General features: G+C 39.9%; 2 protein-coding genes across 6 annotated transcripts in view; one reads left to right on the top strand and one right to left on the bottom strand.

The window, feature by feature from the left end:
* Positions 1-8,246, bottom strand: part of nckap1 (NCK-associated protein 1) — a 35,223-nt gene extending 26,977 nt beyond the window's left edge. For 2 of the 4 annotated variants that reach the window (XM_030379103.1, XM_030379104.1), the window contains exons 1-2: positions 7,837-8,245; positions 990-1,100 (exon numbers count right to left, since the gene is read on the bottom strand). In XM_030379103.1, the coding sequence (XP_030234963.1) occupies positions 990-1,100; positions 7,837-7,944 (219 nt within the window). In that variant the 5' untranslated portion in view covers positions 7,945-8,245. Of the gene's footprint in view, positions 1-989; positions 1,101-4,039; positions 4,058-7,836 lie in introns of all 4 variants that reach the window. The other 2 variants (XM_030379101.1, XM_030379102.1) reach the window with 2 other exon arrangements.
* Positions 8,247-9,868: 1,622 nt separating this feature from the next.
* On the top strand, positions 9,869-16,447 carry LOC115559915 (dual specificity protein phosphatase 19). Of its 2 annotated transcripts, none has more exons than XM_030379108.1 (5): positions 9,869-10,137; positions 10,337-10,559; positions 14,283-14,329; positions 15,607-15,759; positions 16,186-16,447. In XM_030379108.1, exons 2-5 carry the CDS (start codon positions 10,337-10,339, stop codon positions 16,375-16,377), a joined length of 615 nt encoding a protein of 204 aa, XP_030234968.1. In that variant the 5' UTR covers positions 9,869-10,137; the 3' UTR covers positions 16,378-16,447. The 2 variants fall into 2 exon arrangements, with proteins under 2 accessions (XP_030234968.1, XP_030234969.1); XM_030379109.1 differs by having other exon boundaries at positions 9,898-10,053.
* Positions 16,448-17,166: the final 719 nt, after the last annotated feature.

Genomic DNA, 17,166 nt, shown 5'->3' with positions numbered 1-17,166 from the left:
TATAGACCGTCACAATTCCCATTGAAACAAATGGCACAGTGATTATTCTTCAAAACGAGAGCTGGTAAATTGTGAAAAATGAATTCAACTGTAATCAGACAACGCGGTTATATGCTATAGACCCCAGAGCGAGGGTCAGCAACCTTTTCAACATGCAGTGCCAGTTTGACATTTTCTCGTTAATGAGTGTGCCTTAAGCAACAATATATTAAAAATTAAGCTGAATTATGACACAGCGACCAAAAACATTTCCAGAAGACCTAGAATTGTGCTATTTCCATATAGTCCTCCATCATGCATTAACTTTTTAATGTTTATTTGGTTGTTGTATTGCAACATGGGCTTACAAATTATAATTACCTATGTCCCATCTTAAAACACCATTTTCAGAAACTCATTCGAAAACATATTTGCACTGTGAGAAATGTAAAAAACGAGAATAAGTTGTAACCATCCACATCAATATCTTTAAGACATGTACAGCTTTACAATACCATGTGAAGGCGATGCATACAGGCCACTTGAATTTAATAAAATTAATATCGGGTATCGACCAAAATATTCATATCGGTGCATCCCTATTTGTTACCGTTACAGACTGCAGATCAGTAATTTATTTATTTTACAATTCAATAGTTAGATAAAGATATGTTAATATCAATTCATCTCATCATAACACTTGGCCTGGCCAACAGAAAAGAGCAGTTCATATGTAGCCTGTATTCTATTATTGCTTTTGTTTTTAGTGAATAATACAGATGATAAATAACTCTAAATAGAAATAATGCATAGTAAATCGAATTTACAATATTGGTTTAGAAGGAACAATCGCACAATGATTATTTGCCCAAATCGTTCAGCCCTACTAACACATATAGCACACATATAGCAGCCCGCTCCACCCCCCCCCCCCCCCCCCCCCCCCCACCCCACCCAACCAAGACCTACACCCACACACACACACAGGAAAATGTGAAAGGCGTCCTTACGTTATTATTTCTGGTTTCCACAGCAGGGAACTTCCTGACAATGAATTTAACAGCCGACTCCAGGTTCTTATCGACCAGATAAGATGGTTTAGCCTTCGGATCCCCACATGCCTAGGAAGGATGGAGGAAAGGTGAGGAGGAGAGGAGGGAAGGAAAACCATACAAACAAAAAAAAAACACGTTAATACACTTCAGCCAAGGCATCAGCAAGGTCTATCATTCTGTCTCTCTCAATGATTGAATATTCAGGTTCAGAAAGTAAAAGTCCTTCTATTAGGGGTCACACTAGGTAAAATACATTTTACAGAAGGTCTTTTACTTTATGAATCAGGAAATGGCCACCTCTGCCGTCCATCTCTTTTCAAATGTCTTGGGCACAACAGATGAGGTTTTAAGACCAAAATATACATTTAGTATGTTTAGTGAGAGCTGAGTGATCCTCACGATTGCCCTAAGAGCAGAAGATAACTTAGGGAAGTGGAATACTGAAATGCGGTGAAACACCAGACTCAAGTCGATGCAACACAGGAAAACAAACGCGCATGCAAAAATATAAATAAACTATAAAAATAACAAATGACAAAGTTGAAGTCCCCAGCTATTCAGTACTTTGGCATCACTGCACAAAAGGCAGGAAATCACCAACATATAGTAGGTAGAGAGAGACAGAATTTAGCCGCTCGCTGATAATATATCACGATCGTATTGAGCAAACTTAGACTGTTTGAATGAAGTACAAAGTGAGTGTTAATCAATTAATGTGTTATGAGGTGTTATGGAGTTCAGTACTCCTAGTTAGTGTCGTTTCTCTGCCACTACCGTGGGGAACTCTACGTGAGCCGGACACAAGTTGATGCTGACAAAAAAACCACGGCACTCATGCATTATGGGTAAAGTAGTAGTGAATGGCAAGGAGGATGTAGTCCATGCACGTCCCGTAACCAAGGGATAATATAAACATGATTGGTGGCCAGCATTAACACATAATCCTAAATATGGTCACAAAAAGTCAAACCTTTGAGGTGAAGGAACAATTCGATTCAACATACGTATCGGTTACTTTGACTCTCAAGAGACTGACGAGTCACATGGTGTCAACCGATAACATAATTAAAGCCACATTACAAATCAACATTACAATATAATGCTTCCACTCATCTGCCAATGAAGCAACACATCAACTCCCAAACATCTATCCAACCACAGCCTGTGTTTTCAGCTTGTATGATGCATTAGGCCAACTCGTACAACATGAAACCACAAAACAGTTATGCATGCTAGCTAGCTAATGGGGCTATGTAAATCAAAGAATAGAAAACTAGAAGTTGCAGTTCAGAAGAAATTTGGGAGGAAACACTAAGATGCATCAGGGGGATTTTGCATTTGTTTTACAGAACCAAATCCACCTCACCCAAAGCAGGGATGCAAAGGGGGCGTGAATGGCCTCCCTGTTTTAACAGAAACTATCAAAATTATCTTAAAAATATGGAAATGGCAGGCCTATGTGGCAAATGTGTGGACAATTCATCACTGGCTAAAGCTTCCAAACACAAAACCGAAGCATTACACAGGGACACAGCATGCTAAACCAAACAGGGGATTGTCAGGGGCTGATAAGCTATCACAGGGAGACAAGAGGATCACGTTATATTAAACAAGAAGAAAATGGCATAAATGTAGGCCCAACAACAATAACAAAGGTCGGAAATTAAGTCCCTTCTTGTTTCGTTGTTCTCATTCTCTACAAATTCGCTTGAATCCAAATCCATTGGACTTTTAATGCCAAGTGAGTTAACTTAATTAATAGTCTGCTTTTTAGACTAGTTTAAACCAACAGCTGTAGGAATCACAGAACATGTTCTAGCTAGAGGGTATTTTAAAAGCACAGGGAATCACTATTTCCCTACAACAATGCTACATTGGTGTCCTAATACTAACTTCCACACTAGCATCATTACCCAGAGACTTGCCTTCGGAAACTGTCAGGAAATAACAAACACCGCCCACAGAATAAATATTAAAGAACCAATTCACAGAAGTTAGTTATCGCGCTGATTTTCTTGTGAGCCAATTAGCCAACCCTATATCTGAGCTCCAAGGCATGCACTCCTAACTGGTATTGTTAACCATGTCAGTGGTTAGTAGTGATAGCTAAAGACTTGCTAGCTTGGGGTGGGGTCCGGGTGGCGGATGGATGGAAGGAAGGAGGGAGGCTGTGAAAAGTGGGATGTAACATGGGGATAGGTTGAGAACAAGCTGAAGGGGAGGGAGGGGGAGCTTCCATCCTGGATACCACAACCGACCTGATACTTGGCTCCACCATCGTTTTCTTCATTCCAGTCTGGCACAAATAGGATTAGCAAAATGCCACGGTCAATTTTTAGATGAGTCACTTAGGTTTATTTTTTTTTACATCTTGGATGTGTCCAATTAGATAAACCAAATGTAAGAAGACCACCTAATACAAATAGGACATGCTTATTAACGCTTTGCTAAACAGCGGATTCAGATTCTGTAAATCTATTTAACAGATAAATTCAGGAAAGAAATAAGTGGATTTATGTAACGTTTACAAGAATGTGAATCTGCTTTACAAAATATGATTTTCATATTCAACTTACCTTTCATTTGTATGAATTAGTTTTGTTATAAAAACGAATCCATCTACAACCAAACATTAAGTAGGCTTTGCCTTTTGGGTATTGTTCAAAATAATAATATTTAGTGTTATGAATATGAATAATTCCTATGTTAACATATATTTGAAGCCTGTAGACAGATTTTAGTCATTAAATAATGACATAAAGACTTATGATTGAAATCTCCTGCATTCAATGGGAATTGTTCAACCCAAGGGGGACTGGGTTTAAAGCCTGCTTTTGGTGTCCCGGACTGGGAAGTGTAGAGGAGCCACAAAGGAGAAGGGGAACAGACCAGTAGAGGTATCCAGGAGGACTACAGGAGGAAGGTACAAAGGCGTGAGGTGAGGTGGGGAGGTTATGGAAAGAGGGGGCGGGGTTTATCAGTGGAAGGTGATAAACTTTGCAAACCTTCCAAACTTGTCCTTGCTGCATAGGAGAAGGGGAAAGCATTGGAACGGAGAGAAGAAGAGAAGAAATCAAAACAACGAGCCTGCCTTGACAAACCACTAGCCTTTTAGTAAATGCACACACAAACATACACACGCACAAACACACACGCAGACAGGTATTTTGACAGCTGCACTCATTGATAAGATGACATTCCACAAATCAAATCAACATGCTCTGTAAATAACACAATCTAAACTGAAACAGCTGCAGTTGTGTACTTGTTTTTCAAATTCACATTTTTGATTTATATTCGAGATGGAACACTTTATGAATTACTTTGGCTTCTTTTTGCTAATACTAATGAATGGACTATAATCTAAATTGTATTTAATGTGCCCATAACCGCAACATGCATCCCTGCAGCCTCAGGCCAAAATTATTATCTATGGCTGTTGCTTAGTAACTGCTGTTCTACCCACTACTATTTACAAGGTTAAGCCTTTCAGCAGTTGGAATGTGATGGAAGAATTGATAGCAAAACTGGGTACTGGATGCACATTTGGAACATAAAACTGCAAGATCAGGTAAATTGGCTGCAATTGTCTATTTTACCATTATCCATTTTTTCCTGCTGGTAAAGTTACTGTTCCTATTCTTCCAAATGTAAACACCAAGTCAAACAGACCTGATCAAACTATAGTAAACAAAGATTGGTTATTTATTAAACAATCAGGTACTGATGGTATCAGACAAAATCCTGCCAGAATGCGGTACTTTCTCCAATGTTCAGACAAACCGGTAAACTACCCTATAGATTGTGGTTCAATGGTCTGTCCCCCTTTCATCAATTTACCCACTTTTCATCAAATTACTAATCATTTGCATACATGTTCCCCAACAATATTGGAAAAATAGAAAACATGGAAAACTTGCACCATCCATAGGCCCATTTCATTGTTTTAAATAAACGTTTCTGATTGGCTCCTGATTAGGGCCATGTGATTTCATGCTCCAATTTGTGTATGGCTGCAAGCTTAGCACTCACTTGAACCAATCAAAAACTAAAACAGCAATAATGTGTTCTTTAGAGATAATGCTGCCTCAGCAGCTTCTTTTTTTTAGTATTTTCTCAAAACCTCAAATAATGGGAAGGACTCTGTAGGCATATACAAAGCTACGTACAGTAAACTGTGAAGTTAACCTCAAAGACCTTCCAGATTGCATTACGATGACGGGAAAATGTTAACTCCCAGTTAAATATTGCCCATTTGCAAAGAAAGATCGAAAACTATCTCTGTACATCATCATGTTATGCTAATTTTCCCCAAGTCTCATTAATTCATATCTCTGGCTATGTTATTCAGTCTGCACACAACAATTCAATGCCAATAAGATACCAAGTGAAAAAGGATATTTAGGCGCTAGTAAAATGAGTAAGGAGCCGTATTGATCCTTCAGGTTTTGATTTGCTACACAATGGAAAAACAATAATAGCGCTGCTAATAGTAGTAATGCAATACATTTTATTTGTAATTGTGATGTTAATGCATGATTGCATGCAATTGAAAGACGCTTCATAGGAAATGTGACATGTCTCTCAGAATAAGAATTACATTGCCATGTACGGTCATTTTAATAATATAATTAAACTTACATTAATATCATGTGGATAACTATGCCGACTTGCTTAAATGCTTAATTTATACAACATATAGCCAGCTCAATGAGTGTTGAGGGTTATGGGAAAGGTTAGGCTATAGGTTAGAGAAATAAAGCAGAAGAAAATCTTTTTGATGTAAAATGCCAGTTAAAGGTTAAGCCCAAAATATATAATTAAACCGCCAATGTATTTCTGTTTATCTTGACATGTAGCTCCAGAAAATTGTGTGAAGTGACTCATGAATCCTTAACTCATATCGTCATCGCCAGCAAAGGTACCAGTGCCTTGAATACTCGTAGGTAAATATATATAAATGTCAGCCTATATATATATATTACTGTCGGCGGATAACTCAATCTTTTAATTGTCTTAGGGCGACAAAAGGGAAACTAATATAGAGATAATTATAAAATATAAAAAATAACATAACCACTAACTGTGTTGAAAGTTAGTCATACAATATGGGTCAGCTGCTCTGTTCATTCATGCAAAGCCTTTTTCTACGTTATTAAACAATTCAACTTTTCATTTAAAAAAATGATTCCATTATGAAACTATATATTAGGAAATACAGCTGTATAAATACATTTTGTATCAATTGATACAAATTAATACTGGTCAACTTCTATACATTTTCAGCCTGGTTTGTGAGCGGTAACATTGTTTACTATATTGAATTAAAATACAATATTTAACAGGTGATATATTCAACTTTTACCAATATTTAGGTCAGCTCTAGGAGTAAGTAAATCCTGGCTGAGCCAACATGATAAGTATAGAAAAATTAAGCTTTAGATTGAAATCAGTGCTGATTATGGAAACCAGGAATGGCCATTAAAAGCTTTCCAATTTGAGCAGATTATTTCAACTTTTTTTATTTTAACTACCGTTATGAATCATTTTGATTAAGTTAAAAATGTAAAATTAAAAATAACTCAAGACGACATTAAAAGGCCTAATCATGGAATGATAACATGGGATGACGATGGTATACAGCCATAAGCAAAGGAAGGATGGAAGAAACCAAAGAAGAGCATAACAAGTGTACAAAATATGGGAATAAGTGACTTAAACCTAATGCTGACTGTATTAAATGGTGAACAGTATACTACAACGATATTCAAACAGAGACAGAGAACAGAAAGGGGCTTTCAGACATGGTCTAATACCCTTTGTGCTTCCATGCTACACTCATTCCTCACTAGACTATTTAGTAAACAAAAGCTCAAACAGTCCCTCCACACAGTAGCTCACTGTGATATGTGCCATTCATATAATGTCCATCATATAAGGACATTAGGCATATCGTTTAATAAAAGGATGCTTATGCCGATATCTGCATTGAATTCAAACTACAGAACTATGTTCAAGTGCATGCTGCAGACACTAGTGGACAGAGCCTGGTTAAGTAGGGCATACCATCCCTCCTGTCAGATAAAGACCTTGATCCATTTGCCTTATGGATGCACACACAAATTATCTACACTGCATCGCCACGCTTTTCCACTTCCAGTTTACATTAATATAAAAGTCCCCAAACGTGCTCACATGATCGTGAGGAACCCTGAAATCACTACATCAGACCCCATCGAGTGAGAGGAGGACGGTTCTCCGGAGCCCCGGGACGACGCCCGACGCTACGTTAGCTTAGCCCAGCGGCCGGTCGCCATTTCTAGGGAACGCCTGCCTGCCAAGAGGCCTCGATGGATAACATACTTCGATTTAATTCAGTACTGGAAACGGACAACAACAAATAATAACTATAACTGTTGGTTAATTGACTGGGTTATTTCACGGGTTTGGATTAAAGTAGCTTGTATATGCTCCTCTACTATAACAGGGATGGTCCATTAGCATTCCTCCCCTAAACCACTGTCTACCGCAAGCTAACCGGGCTAACAGCGTCCCACGGGCTAATTGCGGAACGCCGACAGGATGGGATCAAGACTGACCACGACTTTCCAGATGATTCCTATATTAAAAACATATTTATACATTGAGCTAATGGTGGGCTAACGTATTTGACGGCCGCTGGCTACACACGTTAGCCCACCATGCAACATATCTGCATTAACGTGTCGGTGTTACTGGTCCGTGTCTGGCTTTAATTTATCCGCAAAATGTGGTGGATGCAGCCGAGACTGACTTTCCTAACCTTTTTAATATTGTAAACCCGGGTCAACATCCCGATGCCTCGGTCGTTGAGGATGGTGAGTTTTTCGGCCAGCTTCTGCTGGCTGGGCTGGATCACTCCCCGAGACATCTTGCTCCTCGAGTCCGATCCCCTTATCGAGTCCGATTCTCTTCCAAATCTGTGTTGTGACTGTCGGGTGGTTTGAAGCGAAAATCCGTGTACTGTAGTGATCAGTTAGCGCCCATGTTCGGATATTCAGTGACAACGGCTTCCTGTGCTCCACCCCACCGTCTCCCAAAGCTGCCTATGTTTTTTTCTTTCCTGAGAGACGAGAGGAGATGTCCTGGTTTTCTCAGTGAGGTTATTTTCCCTGCAAAGCCCTAGGATGGATCTACCAGCCCGAGGTGCGTTCGAGTACCGCCGGAGATGCGTTCGAATACCGCTCACGAACTCGGTGCTGCGCCCAGATTATGGGAAGTGGTACATGTACAGCAAATACTGTACATCTAGAACTAAACACTATGCAATGGTTGGTCAATTATCAACTCATCTGTCGTATGATGTTATGAGATTCCCATTGCTATCAGTTGGAGTCATATACATCCAATGCAAATATGCATGTCCATGTCAGTATAGTCAAATCTGTATAGTAGAGTACTTTTTGTTTGTACAGGTAAGATTCCAAAACACAAAGTTAGACAATACATACATTTATATAGAAATACATGATTGATCTCTTTGTTTACAAATAATACAATTCATGTATGTTTAATAAAGGTGCTAATGCTTTGTTCATTATAACTTCGAGGTTTCCCTGAGCAAGACATCATATCCTTAATCATTTATAATAAATAAATCTATCTATAGTATTCCGGAAAAATTTTAGCGCCACATGTGAATATCTTTTGAGGTCTGAGTTTAAGGTCCGAATTCTGAGAATAACGTCAGAATTAGGAGATAAAATCTGAATTATTGGATTAAAGTCAGAGTTTTGACTTTAATCACCAAATCTCACAAATTGAAGAGGGGACATGCCACTACCTGTAAGGAACCTGGTGAGAGTCACTTTGTGTACGCGGACGTGAGCCAAGGGCTGACTGAGGAAGACGGATGCAAGGAACTTTTTGCGTGTGCGAGCGGGTCCCGTAGGCTGGAGAGGATTAGGCCACGTGATATTTTTTGGGAGTTTTGAGGGTAAAATCAGAATTCTGCGAATGAAATTAAAATTCAGACATTATTCTGGGAATTCTGACTTTATTCTTAGAATTCTGAATTGAAAAATAGCTAGACGTGTATGTATAAATATATATTGGGGAAAGTGGGGTAAAATGAGCCACATGCTGTGGGGTAAATTGAGCCAGTCGTTCAATTTACCCCACCATGATGCACTGAAGTTAAGTTGAGTCTCTAAAGTATAAGGTGATATTTAATTGTAGCATTACACAATTCTTATTATTTTTTTCATATTTTACAGTATCTTGATAGATGCAACCTTGATGGGTGGAATGTTGAATAGTCATGGAAATGCAGATGATGTATGAAAATGTTTTGCAAATATTAGAGGATGCTGAAAAATACCCTTATTTGGTTTGGGTTATATATTGGCAATATCAGGCAAATAAATGACTATTTGGAAAAGGAAAATGCATTCAACTTGAAAAAGTAAATTTGTCAATTTACCCCCAGATGCCTCAATTTACCCCTAACTGGGGCAAGTTGAGCCACAACTTCATAAATGCATTGTTATCATTTTGATTGACGGGACATCCTGAAATAAAGGTAGATGTTTCCATTTGACTTCCCTCTTACTTATCCTTGCCTAGAGGATAACATTAGTAAAAAAATTGGCACATCTTACCCTACTCACTCATCTTACCCCCACTCTATCTATACACACTCTAAAGTGTGTATAGATGTTGGATAATAAGATTTAAAAAATAGTGTAGGCTATTTATATTTATACATAGTAATAATAATTAAGGTGTGAATAGGGATTGGCAACATTCTATAAGACTGCTAAGGGAATTGAGGGCGGAACCAATAACCTTTGGTCGTGTTGTGCCTGTGTAGACCGTCAGCAAGGGGACTGAACACAACGATAACATCTCTGGCCGTTTTTCAAATTGCTCCTGCACATATTGTACGGACAGTACTTGAACGCATCATCATATTGACGTCGCTTCCGACAATGGACGATAACGCCTGTTAAAGCGATCTTGGCGATGGCCTAATGAATAAGTGTGTTCGGTTTAAACGTTTTTAACAAAAAAACTTTGAGGCAACCAACTACGTTTTGAATCAAAGCATAAACAAAGGGACCAGGTGGGTGTGTTATAAGCAACCCCAGTTTGGCGCAATATCGGTTCGCCCATGAAATGCGAAAAACGCCCATTAATATTGATGATATTATTATGAGCAGTTCGCTATATCTGTCAAAACATTGGATTGAGAGAGCCAAATGCTATGCTATATATAGTCATGCATCAGCATAACCCGGTTTGCATTCTCTTCTGTGCTTTAGATGCAGTCCTTTGCTCAGGAGATCGAAGGATTCTCCAAAAGTCGTCTGAAGAAGCAGGTCACTCACGTCACCACCATCACAGGACGGCGCCATGTGGAGAGGAGGAGGGACGGAGGGACCTGCGAGGTCCAGGACATTGAAGATGAGCCTACAGGCTTTGGCTTTGTTGAAGACAAAAGTCTAGACCTTCAAGTGGGCGTGGTTAGACCTTTTCTTCTACTGGGTAACTTTTTAGGTCTTCCTATAACGTAACTTAATTGGCTTGTACGCTACAGCTTCTATTAAAGAGCCCCTATTATTATACCACCAGGTGTGAGTGTGATGAGCCCATGGACCTCTAAAGAAAGGATGAGCCATTATGAGTCGTTTACAGATCTGCCTTTTGCTGTGTCTAATGGCTGGTTCAGACTACACGATTCTCAGATATTCCTCCACGATCTAACATGTCACACTATACGATCACAGCCATGTCTCGTCGGAAGACTGGCCACACTACAAGATTCGAGGGTGCGATGCTCTCTACTTTGTATCATTCATTGATCTCAAGTAGGGGGCAAAGGGGATATGACACCATTGGCATGCAACCAAATGTAAGCTATAAAACTGTATTTCTCTGGGTTTGAGGATTGTTCGAAACAATTGTGATAATGTACACAACTTAACAAAATATATAACACAGGTCAAGTCGTTTTAGCCGTTCTAATTTTAAAATATTATGCATACCTTTAATTGGTTAGCCAGTTTACAGTAGTATTCTTCTGTACCTATGGAGCAGCAACCTCATTGGAGTCTGTTGGTTTTGCAGGAGGCATTGCAAAGCCAACACAACAGTTGAATTGTATACTATAGGGACTTTGTTAGGCCATTTTCAGTGGCATGCTTTAGCAGTGGAAATGGATCAGCTTATCATAATAACAAATGTTCCTTGATTTCACGTCTGAGACACACATTACACTGGTTGATCTGTCAAACCAGAGCAGAAGCAGGGGCTCTATCCGTACATTACAGTTTGGTACAATCGCAATGTTATGCCTATCTTTTTCTGAGGGCTCATCATTTGAAACGTTTCCATCCAAAGCCACTCAGCAATGGATGCAGAATGATACAGGCCACAGGAGGGGTTAGGATTTATGCATCTTGATGACGGAGCCCTAAAGGTTGGCCGCGGACTTTGGGGATCAAACCCAGAACCTTTTGGCTGTGATAGCATCACCCTTGCTCAGGGGCGGTCTGGCCATCTGTGAGTTCGAGAGTATTCACGAATGGCCGGTTGGTTTAGTCCAGCCGTCGGCTTGTCCCATTCCCCAGCAATTAGCATTGAAGTGAATTGCTAAAGGAATTAATTATTATTAATTAACAATAATCAAAAATTTGCACATGCTGCGCTGGCCGACATCAAGGGCTGATCTTTTATTTTAAACTGAATGAATATGACCATAATTTAATCTTAAATAATTGGCACCACTCACAACTACCCAGAATTCACAACTTTTGTATTCTTATTACTGTGCTTTACTACAGCTATGACACCAACATTTCCCACTCGGGATAAATAAACTGCATCCTATCTTCATGATTAACGTGGCCCAGCCACAATTTAAATGCTTGCACCTTCCCCACCTGTAGGCCAGGTCATCCGTGACTCATATGGGAGCTGACAGACCTTTTAAAATCCCCTTGACCTCGCTGACACTAGGATATGACCACAGCATGCCATGACTTCAGCGCTAACATTGGTGTTTCTATGCACTTTGAATGTCCCGTGACCTATTTTTGACACCTGACTTTTCCATTGGTATGCAAGGTTAGAATTAGGGCCTATACAAGCATCTTTTGTTGTGCCTTTTTGTTGGTTAGGCTTGATATAACATTTTTAAGTCAAATAATTTCAGGTCACATTGACCAATATTCTCGAGCTCCATATCCTTCAGGATTGATGCAAATTAACAAAAGGAAATAAAGTGTTAATTTCCCGTTGCTCTGAAGAAGGTTCCAAGCAGAACGGTTGGCAACTGAGCTTCAGAGTACATTACAGTGTACAGTTGGCATATAATTACAGCCATTTCAAACGTAAAGCACAATGGTTGACAATATCGAGCATCTGTAGACGTTAGGCTGACACATTGATGTAAAGTAGACCAACAATGGGCAAGAAGTTTGCACGCACCAAGTAATTCTTGGATTGAAAAGCAAGATTTAGATCTGAATAGAAAGCATAGCTTCAGCTTTAGCTTATGAGTTTAGGAAGTCGATGCTCTAAATCAAATGACTTATATTGCAATTATCACTTCAGTGTTCAGTCCTTGTTACCCTCTTCTCCAACAATGGTTTAAGAAAGTTTTGAGCCTTCAAAGACCAGGAAAGAAACTCTGTGGAAATTTTTATGCACAATACTGTTGTTGACATGTACTCATGTCCTATTTTATGATGTTGCCTTGTCTCCCTTGGTTCCTTATGGCTGCGCTGCTTCAGAAGTTGATTAATTTCCTTCTGTCACCTTCTATTTTTATGTCTGAAACTTCCCTTAAAGTTAAACTTACTGTATCTTTGTCAAAACATCTCATATTCAAACCCCTATATTTTCAGCTGTCTTTATTTGCAGAATGGATACTTTTGATACTATAGAAACTCTCAAACTCTTAACTTGTTGTATGTATATTATACATCCTCGAATAATACAAATGTAGTTTTATTTGGCAATTTATTGTAGACCACAACCATCTCAATGCTTATTTTTCTCATGACCTCGAACTAAAGAATAATATCCAGATAATCAAGATGAACACAGAAGTAAATTTGCCCTCATACGATAAATTACAAGGTCATCGAGACAAACCACCCACAGCTATTTTACATATTTTCACATACAGACAGACAAACACATGGGCTGAAGTAATAAGCAACTTTGGCTTCTGCTTTCTTAACTATTTCTAAACAGCTGGAGGAATTATGGTTTAATGTTTGCCCGGGTGATTAAGGCTTTTGTGATTTGAACGGCCCAGCTGTTCAAATCCCAGTTCAAACCAGTCCACAGTTCAAACCAGTTCATTAACAGCTGGTAGCACCACTACCAAGTCAGGACATTTGGATATTTTCCTCATGAAAGTATGCTTACTTTGATACAGTCTCCATCAGAGCCATCAAAGAATATCTATCCACGAGAATGTAAGTTTTTCTAGAATAAGATTGAAAATGATGTCATTTGGAGGCTTTGCGAATGCAGTCCATTGAATTCCTCTGTGGCCCCAGTAGGAATCTCTTGAGCTTGACTGGATTATTCATATTTTCTTTTCTTAATTTTGAATCGGAATAGCAAACCTAGCTGGTGATTTTATGTGTGGTATATTTTATTCTTCCATTCGTCCTCTCCATTGTTTTTCTTAATGTAATAGTCCGTCGTCATATGTGTTATCAGCTTTTCTTTCTTTATGAAAGAAAAAGAAAATAACAAAATAATGTATCGTTAACGTTTTCTTGCTCAACCAAGATAATGTTCCCTAATGGTATGTTGTGTTAATAACAAACTGGAAAACACTGCAGTTCAAATGTTTAAATTGTTGGCAGAGCAATTTCATCAAACAGATTTTAGTGATAGCTATAGGATCATAAGTACATGTCATTGTGCTGCTTGTAGCCTACACTGTTTGTGAAGATGTTCCAAATCTGGGTTTAAAGGTGTGTGTGTGTGTGTGTGTGTGTGTGTGTGTGTGTGTGTGTGTGTGTGTGTGTGTGTGTGTGTGTGTGTGTGTGTGTGTGTGTGTGTGTGTGTGTGTGTGTGTGTGTGTGTGTGTGTGTGAGAGAGAGATCATTGTATCAAGCCCCCTGTTCAGTCTGTGTCAACGTGGAGACAGTGGTGGACAATTGGATTTACCATAGTAATGAGATGTTCTGCTCGCCTTGTCTCCCATAGGGGTATTCAAACCTAGTTATCTCTTGCCTCTTTCAGCCTCCCAGGATGTGGCCCATGACATTGACACACTGCAGAGATATAAGGTTGGTACGCTATCTATCCAGATTAAAGGAGGGTGGGGGGCGGGCATCAATGTTTGCTTACATGCTCTGCTGATTGTTCAACCCACTGGTTATGGGTTGAATTAAAGGAGGAAACCTTGTTAATTTGGGGAGCGTTTAAATGGCGGTTCAACCGTAGGACGTTAAACGGAGAATCCAGTCGCACATGTAATTCCAGTTTATCTCCAGCAGGGGGGGTATATCAGACTCCTATCACATACTCGCTACACCGCTTGCGTTTAATGGTCGCTCCCGGGCGCGCTTCTGTCACTGCACATGCAATCACGGAGAAGCGATAAACGGAAACGAGATAGAAATTGCCCTCTTACTGTCTCGGCGAAGGAAGTCAAGAAGAGCCAAGTGCTTAACAGGCACTGGAGGAGGGGGTAGGGCTGGCAGATGACCCAGCCTTCAGCAGCATGTTAGTGAATGCAGACAGAGGCAGGGCCCAGTTCATAATGAGGTCTGTTTTGGGCCTTTAGGAAATTCAATCGTACACACACACTATTTGGATGGGAGGAAGAGGGTTGGACGCCCACGTTATTATATCAGGATAATTGTGTAGTTGTCCTTTATCTCTGCAGACCTCTAGTCTCCTCTTTCTGTCATTCTGTCCCTGCTCTTCTGTCCTGTATTTGTCACTCCAATGTCTCATCCCAAGCTGAATAATAGCGGATTTAGTTTAGACATTTTACAAACAAGGTTTTTGGTTGTATGTAACTCTCCATTTTATCCAACACGGCATATATAGGGAAAGAACAGAAGGAAGACATTTACAAAAGATAATCTGAAAAAGTACAATATAGGAAACAAATATAAATTCCATCTACAAACAGTAATGAAAACAGTATTAATCCTGCAATGTAGAACGGCATTAATTTGAAGGTCAGGGCAAACACAGCATTGACAAAAACAAAGTACTCAGACACTCTGGAACAGAATGAACAAAGAAGTGGCTCAATAAAAACGGGATCATTCTTTGACATTTGGGTATTTTAGTGATTCAATTCAGGGCACTTATTTGCATGAGAAAGCAATCATGATGCATTTGCATAAGCAAAAGCTAAAGGGAACAGGAAAATGACATGATAATAACAATAACATGCACAGCAATGGCCACATCCATAATGTACTGTACAATCACACCAACACACCATTCAATGCCATTTACAAGCACATTGGGACATCACACACTCACATTAGATTAGTTTATATATTATAATTATTTTCTCCATCTCTCTCGCTTCTCTCTCTCTCAGGTATCCCATGTGCTGAATGTGGCGTATGGTGTGGGGAATTTGTTCCCAGACCAGTTGACCTACAAAACGGTGAACATACTGGATGTTCCAGACACTCCAATCACCTCCTATCTGGCGGACTGCTCATCGTTCATAGACCTAGCCAGGGCCAAGGTACAATCGACACAGCTATCTCTCTCCATCTCCATCCTTATCTCTCTCGCTCGCCCGCAAGGGCTCTCTCTCTCTCTCTTTGGATGCCTCTTGCTCTGCACAAGCTCAACAATTTTACTTTCAGCATCCTCTGCATTCTCCTTTCATGTTGTCTCCATATTTTATTTGCAATTTGTCTTTCTCCCTTGTTTCAATCCCCAGTCTCACTATTGTGTCTCCCTCGCTCTCTCTCACTCTCTCCCTCGCTCGCTCACACTCTTTGCTTGAAAGACGATTGTGTTGTGTGGAAGTGAAACGGTTGAGATGTAATCTCTGCGTTCCTTATGTATTCATTCTTTTCCTGAATAATTGAATGATTGATGTATCCTCTACCTTAACAGAATGTGTGTCTTGGTGTTCCCCCCTCTCCCCCTGTGCTGTCTGCAGCCGGGCGTGGTACTGGTGCACTGCAATGCTGGCATCTCACGCTCCACCTCCATCGTGATTGGCTACCTGATGCTCCGCGAAGGGCTGTCATTCGAAGAGGCGTTGGGACAGGTTAAGCACGCCAGGCCGTCAGTCTGCCCCAACGCGGGCTTCTACCGACAGCTGAAGAGCTACGCCCCTGGAAGAGCTTAAGACCCCAACGCTTCAAAACATCAGGCTAATTAAAAGACCAATTAAAGCAAAACACACATGCTTAAGTAGATTGGTGCTGCGTTGGTTGTCTGTTCTTGGTATGGATTGTGTTGATTATAGAATGTCATGACATTGCAATAGTGAGTGAATATTATTTGTTTGTATTTTACACACAACGTCAGGTGTTTGTGTCAGAGAGAGAGAGAGTGTGTGTGTGTGTGTGTGTGAGTGTGTGTGTGTGTGTGTGTGTGTGTGTGTGTGTGTGTGTGTGTGTGTGTGTGTGTGTGTGTGTGTGTGTGTGTGTGTGTGTGTGTGTGTGTGTGTAAGTGTGTGCGTGTAAGTGTGTGTGTGTAAGTGTTAATGTAAAATGTGCTGACGGTTCTCTGCATGGGCTATTTGCCATTTGTTTGACAGCTGGTTTACACTTAATGTCTGCTGTGTAATGTATTTATTTATTCAGAATAGCCATTATATTTTCGTTTTCACTTCATATTTGAACTAAATTGTTGGCTAAATATGTTATCTATATTATTGGTTGATAAAATCCAAAAAGTGTTTTGTATTTGTGGTTGGTTGTAACAGTGGGCAGCATAAATCTTTATACACACACACACACACACACACACACACACACACACACACACACACACACACACACACACACACACACACACACACACACACACGAAGAACCGAATTGAAACTACACACACACACTCACCCACACACACATTCCAGGTAGTATTCCCTCGTCTCACGATTCTCCGTCCGATCAGCCTGTAGAGGGAG

The sequence above is a fragment of the Gadus morhua genome, chromosome 15 (genome assembly GCF_902167405.1).
Source record: "Gadus morhua chromosome 15, gadMor3.0, whole genome shotgun sequence".
In the NCBI taxonomy this organism is placed as follows: domain Eukaryota; kingdom Metazoa; phylum Chordata; class Actinopteri; order Gadiformes; family Gadidae; genus Gadus; species Gadus morhua.
This window is presented reverse-complemented; position numbering and strand designations above follow the sequence as displayed.

Bases quoted from the DNA above. Each gene is read 5' to 3' on its own strand.
- LOC115559915 (XM_030379108.1), top strand. From the start codon at position 10,337: ATGCAGTCCTTTGCTCAGGAGATCGAAGGATTCTCCAAAAGTCGTCTG. The intron at 10,560-14,282 runs GTAACTTTTTAG...TGCCTCTTTCAG, and splicing joins TAGACCTTTTCTTCTACTGG to CCTCCCAGGATGTGGCCCAT. The intron at 15,760-16,185 runs GTACAATCGACA...TGCTGTCTGCAG, and splicing joins TAGACCTAGCCAGGGCCAAG to CCGGGCGTGGTACTGGTGCA.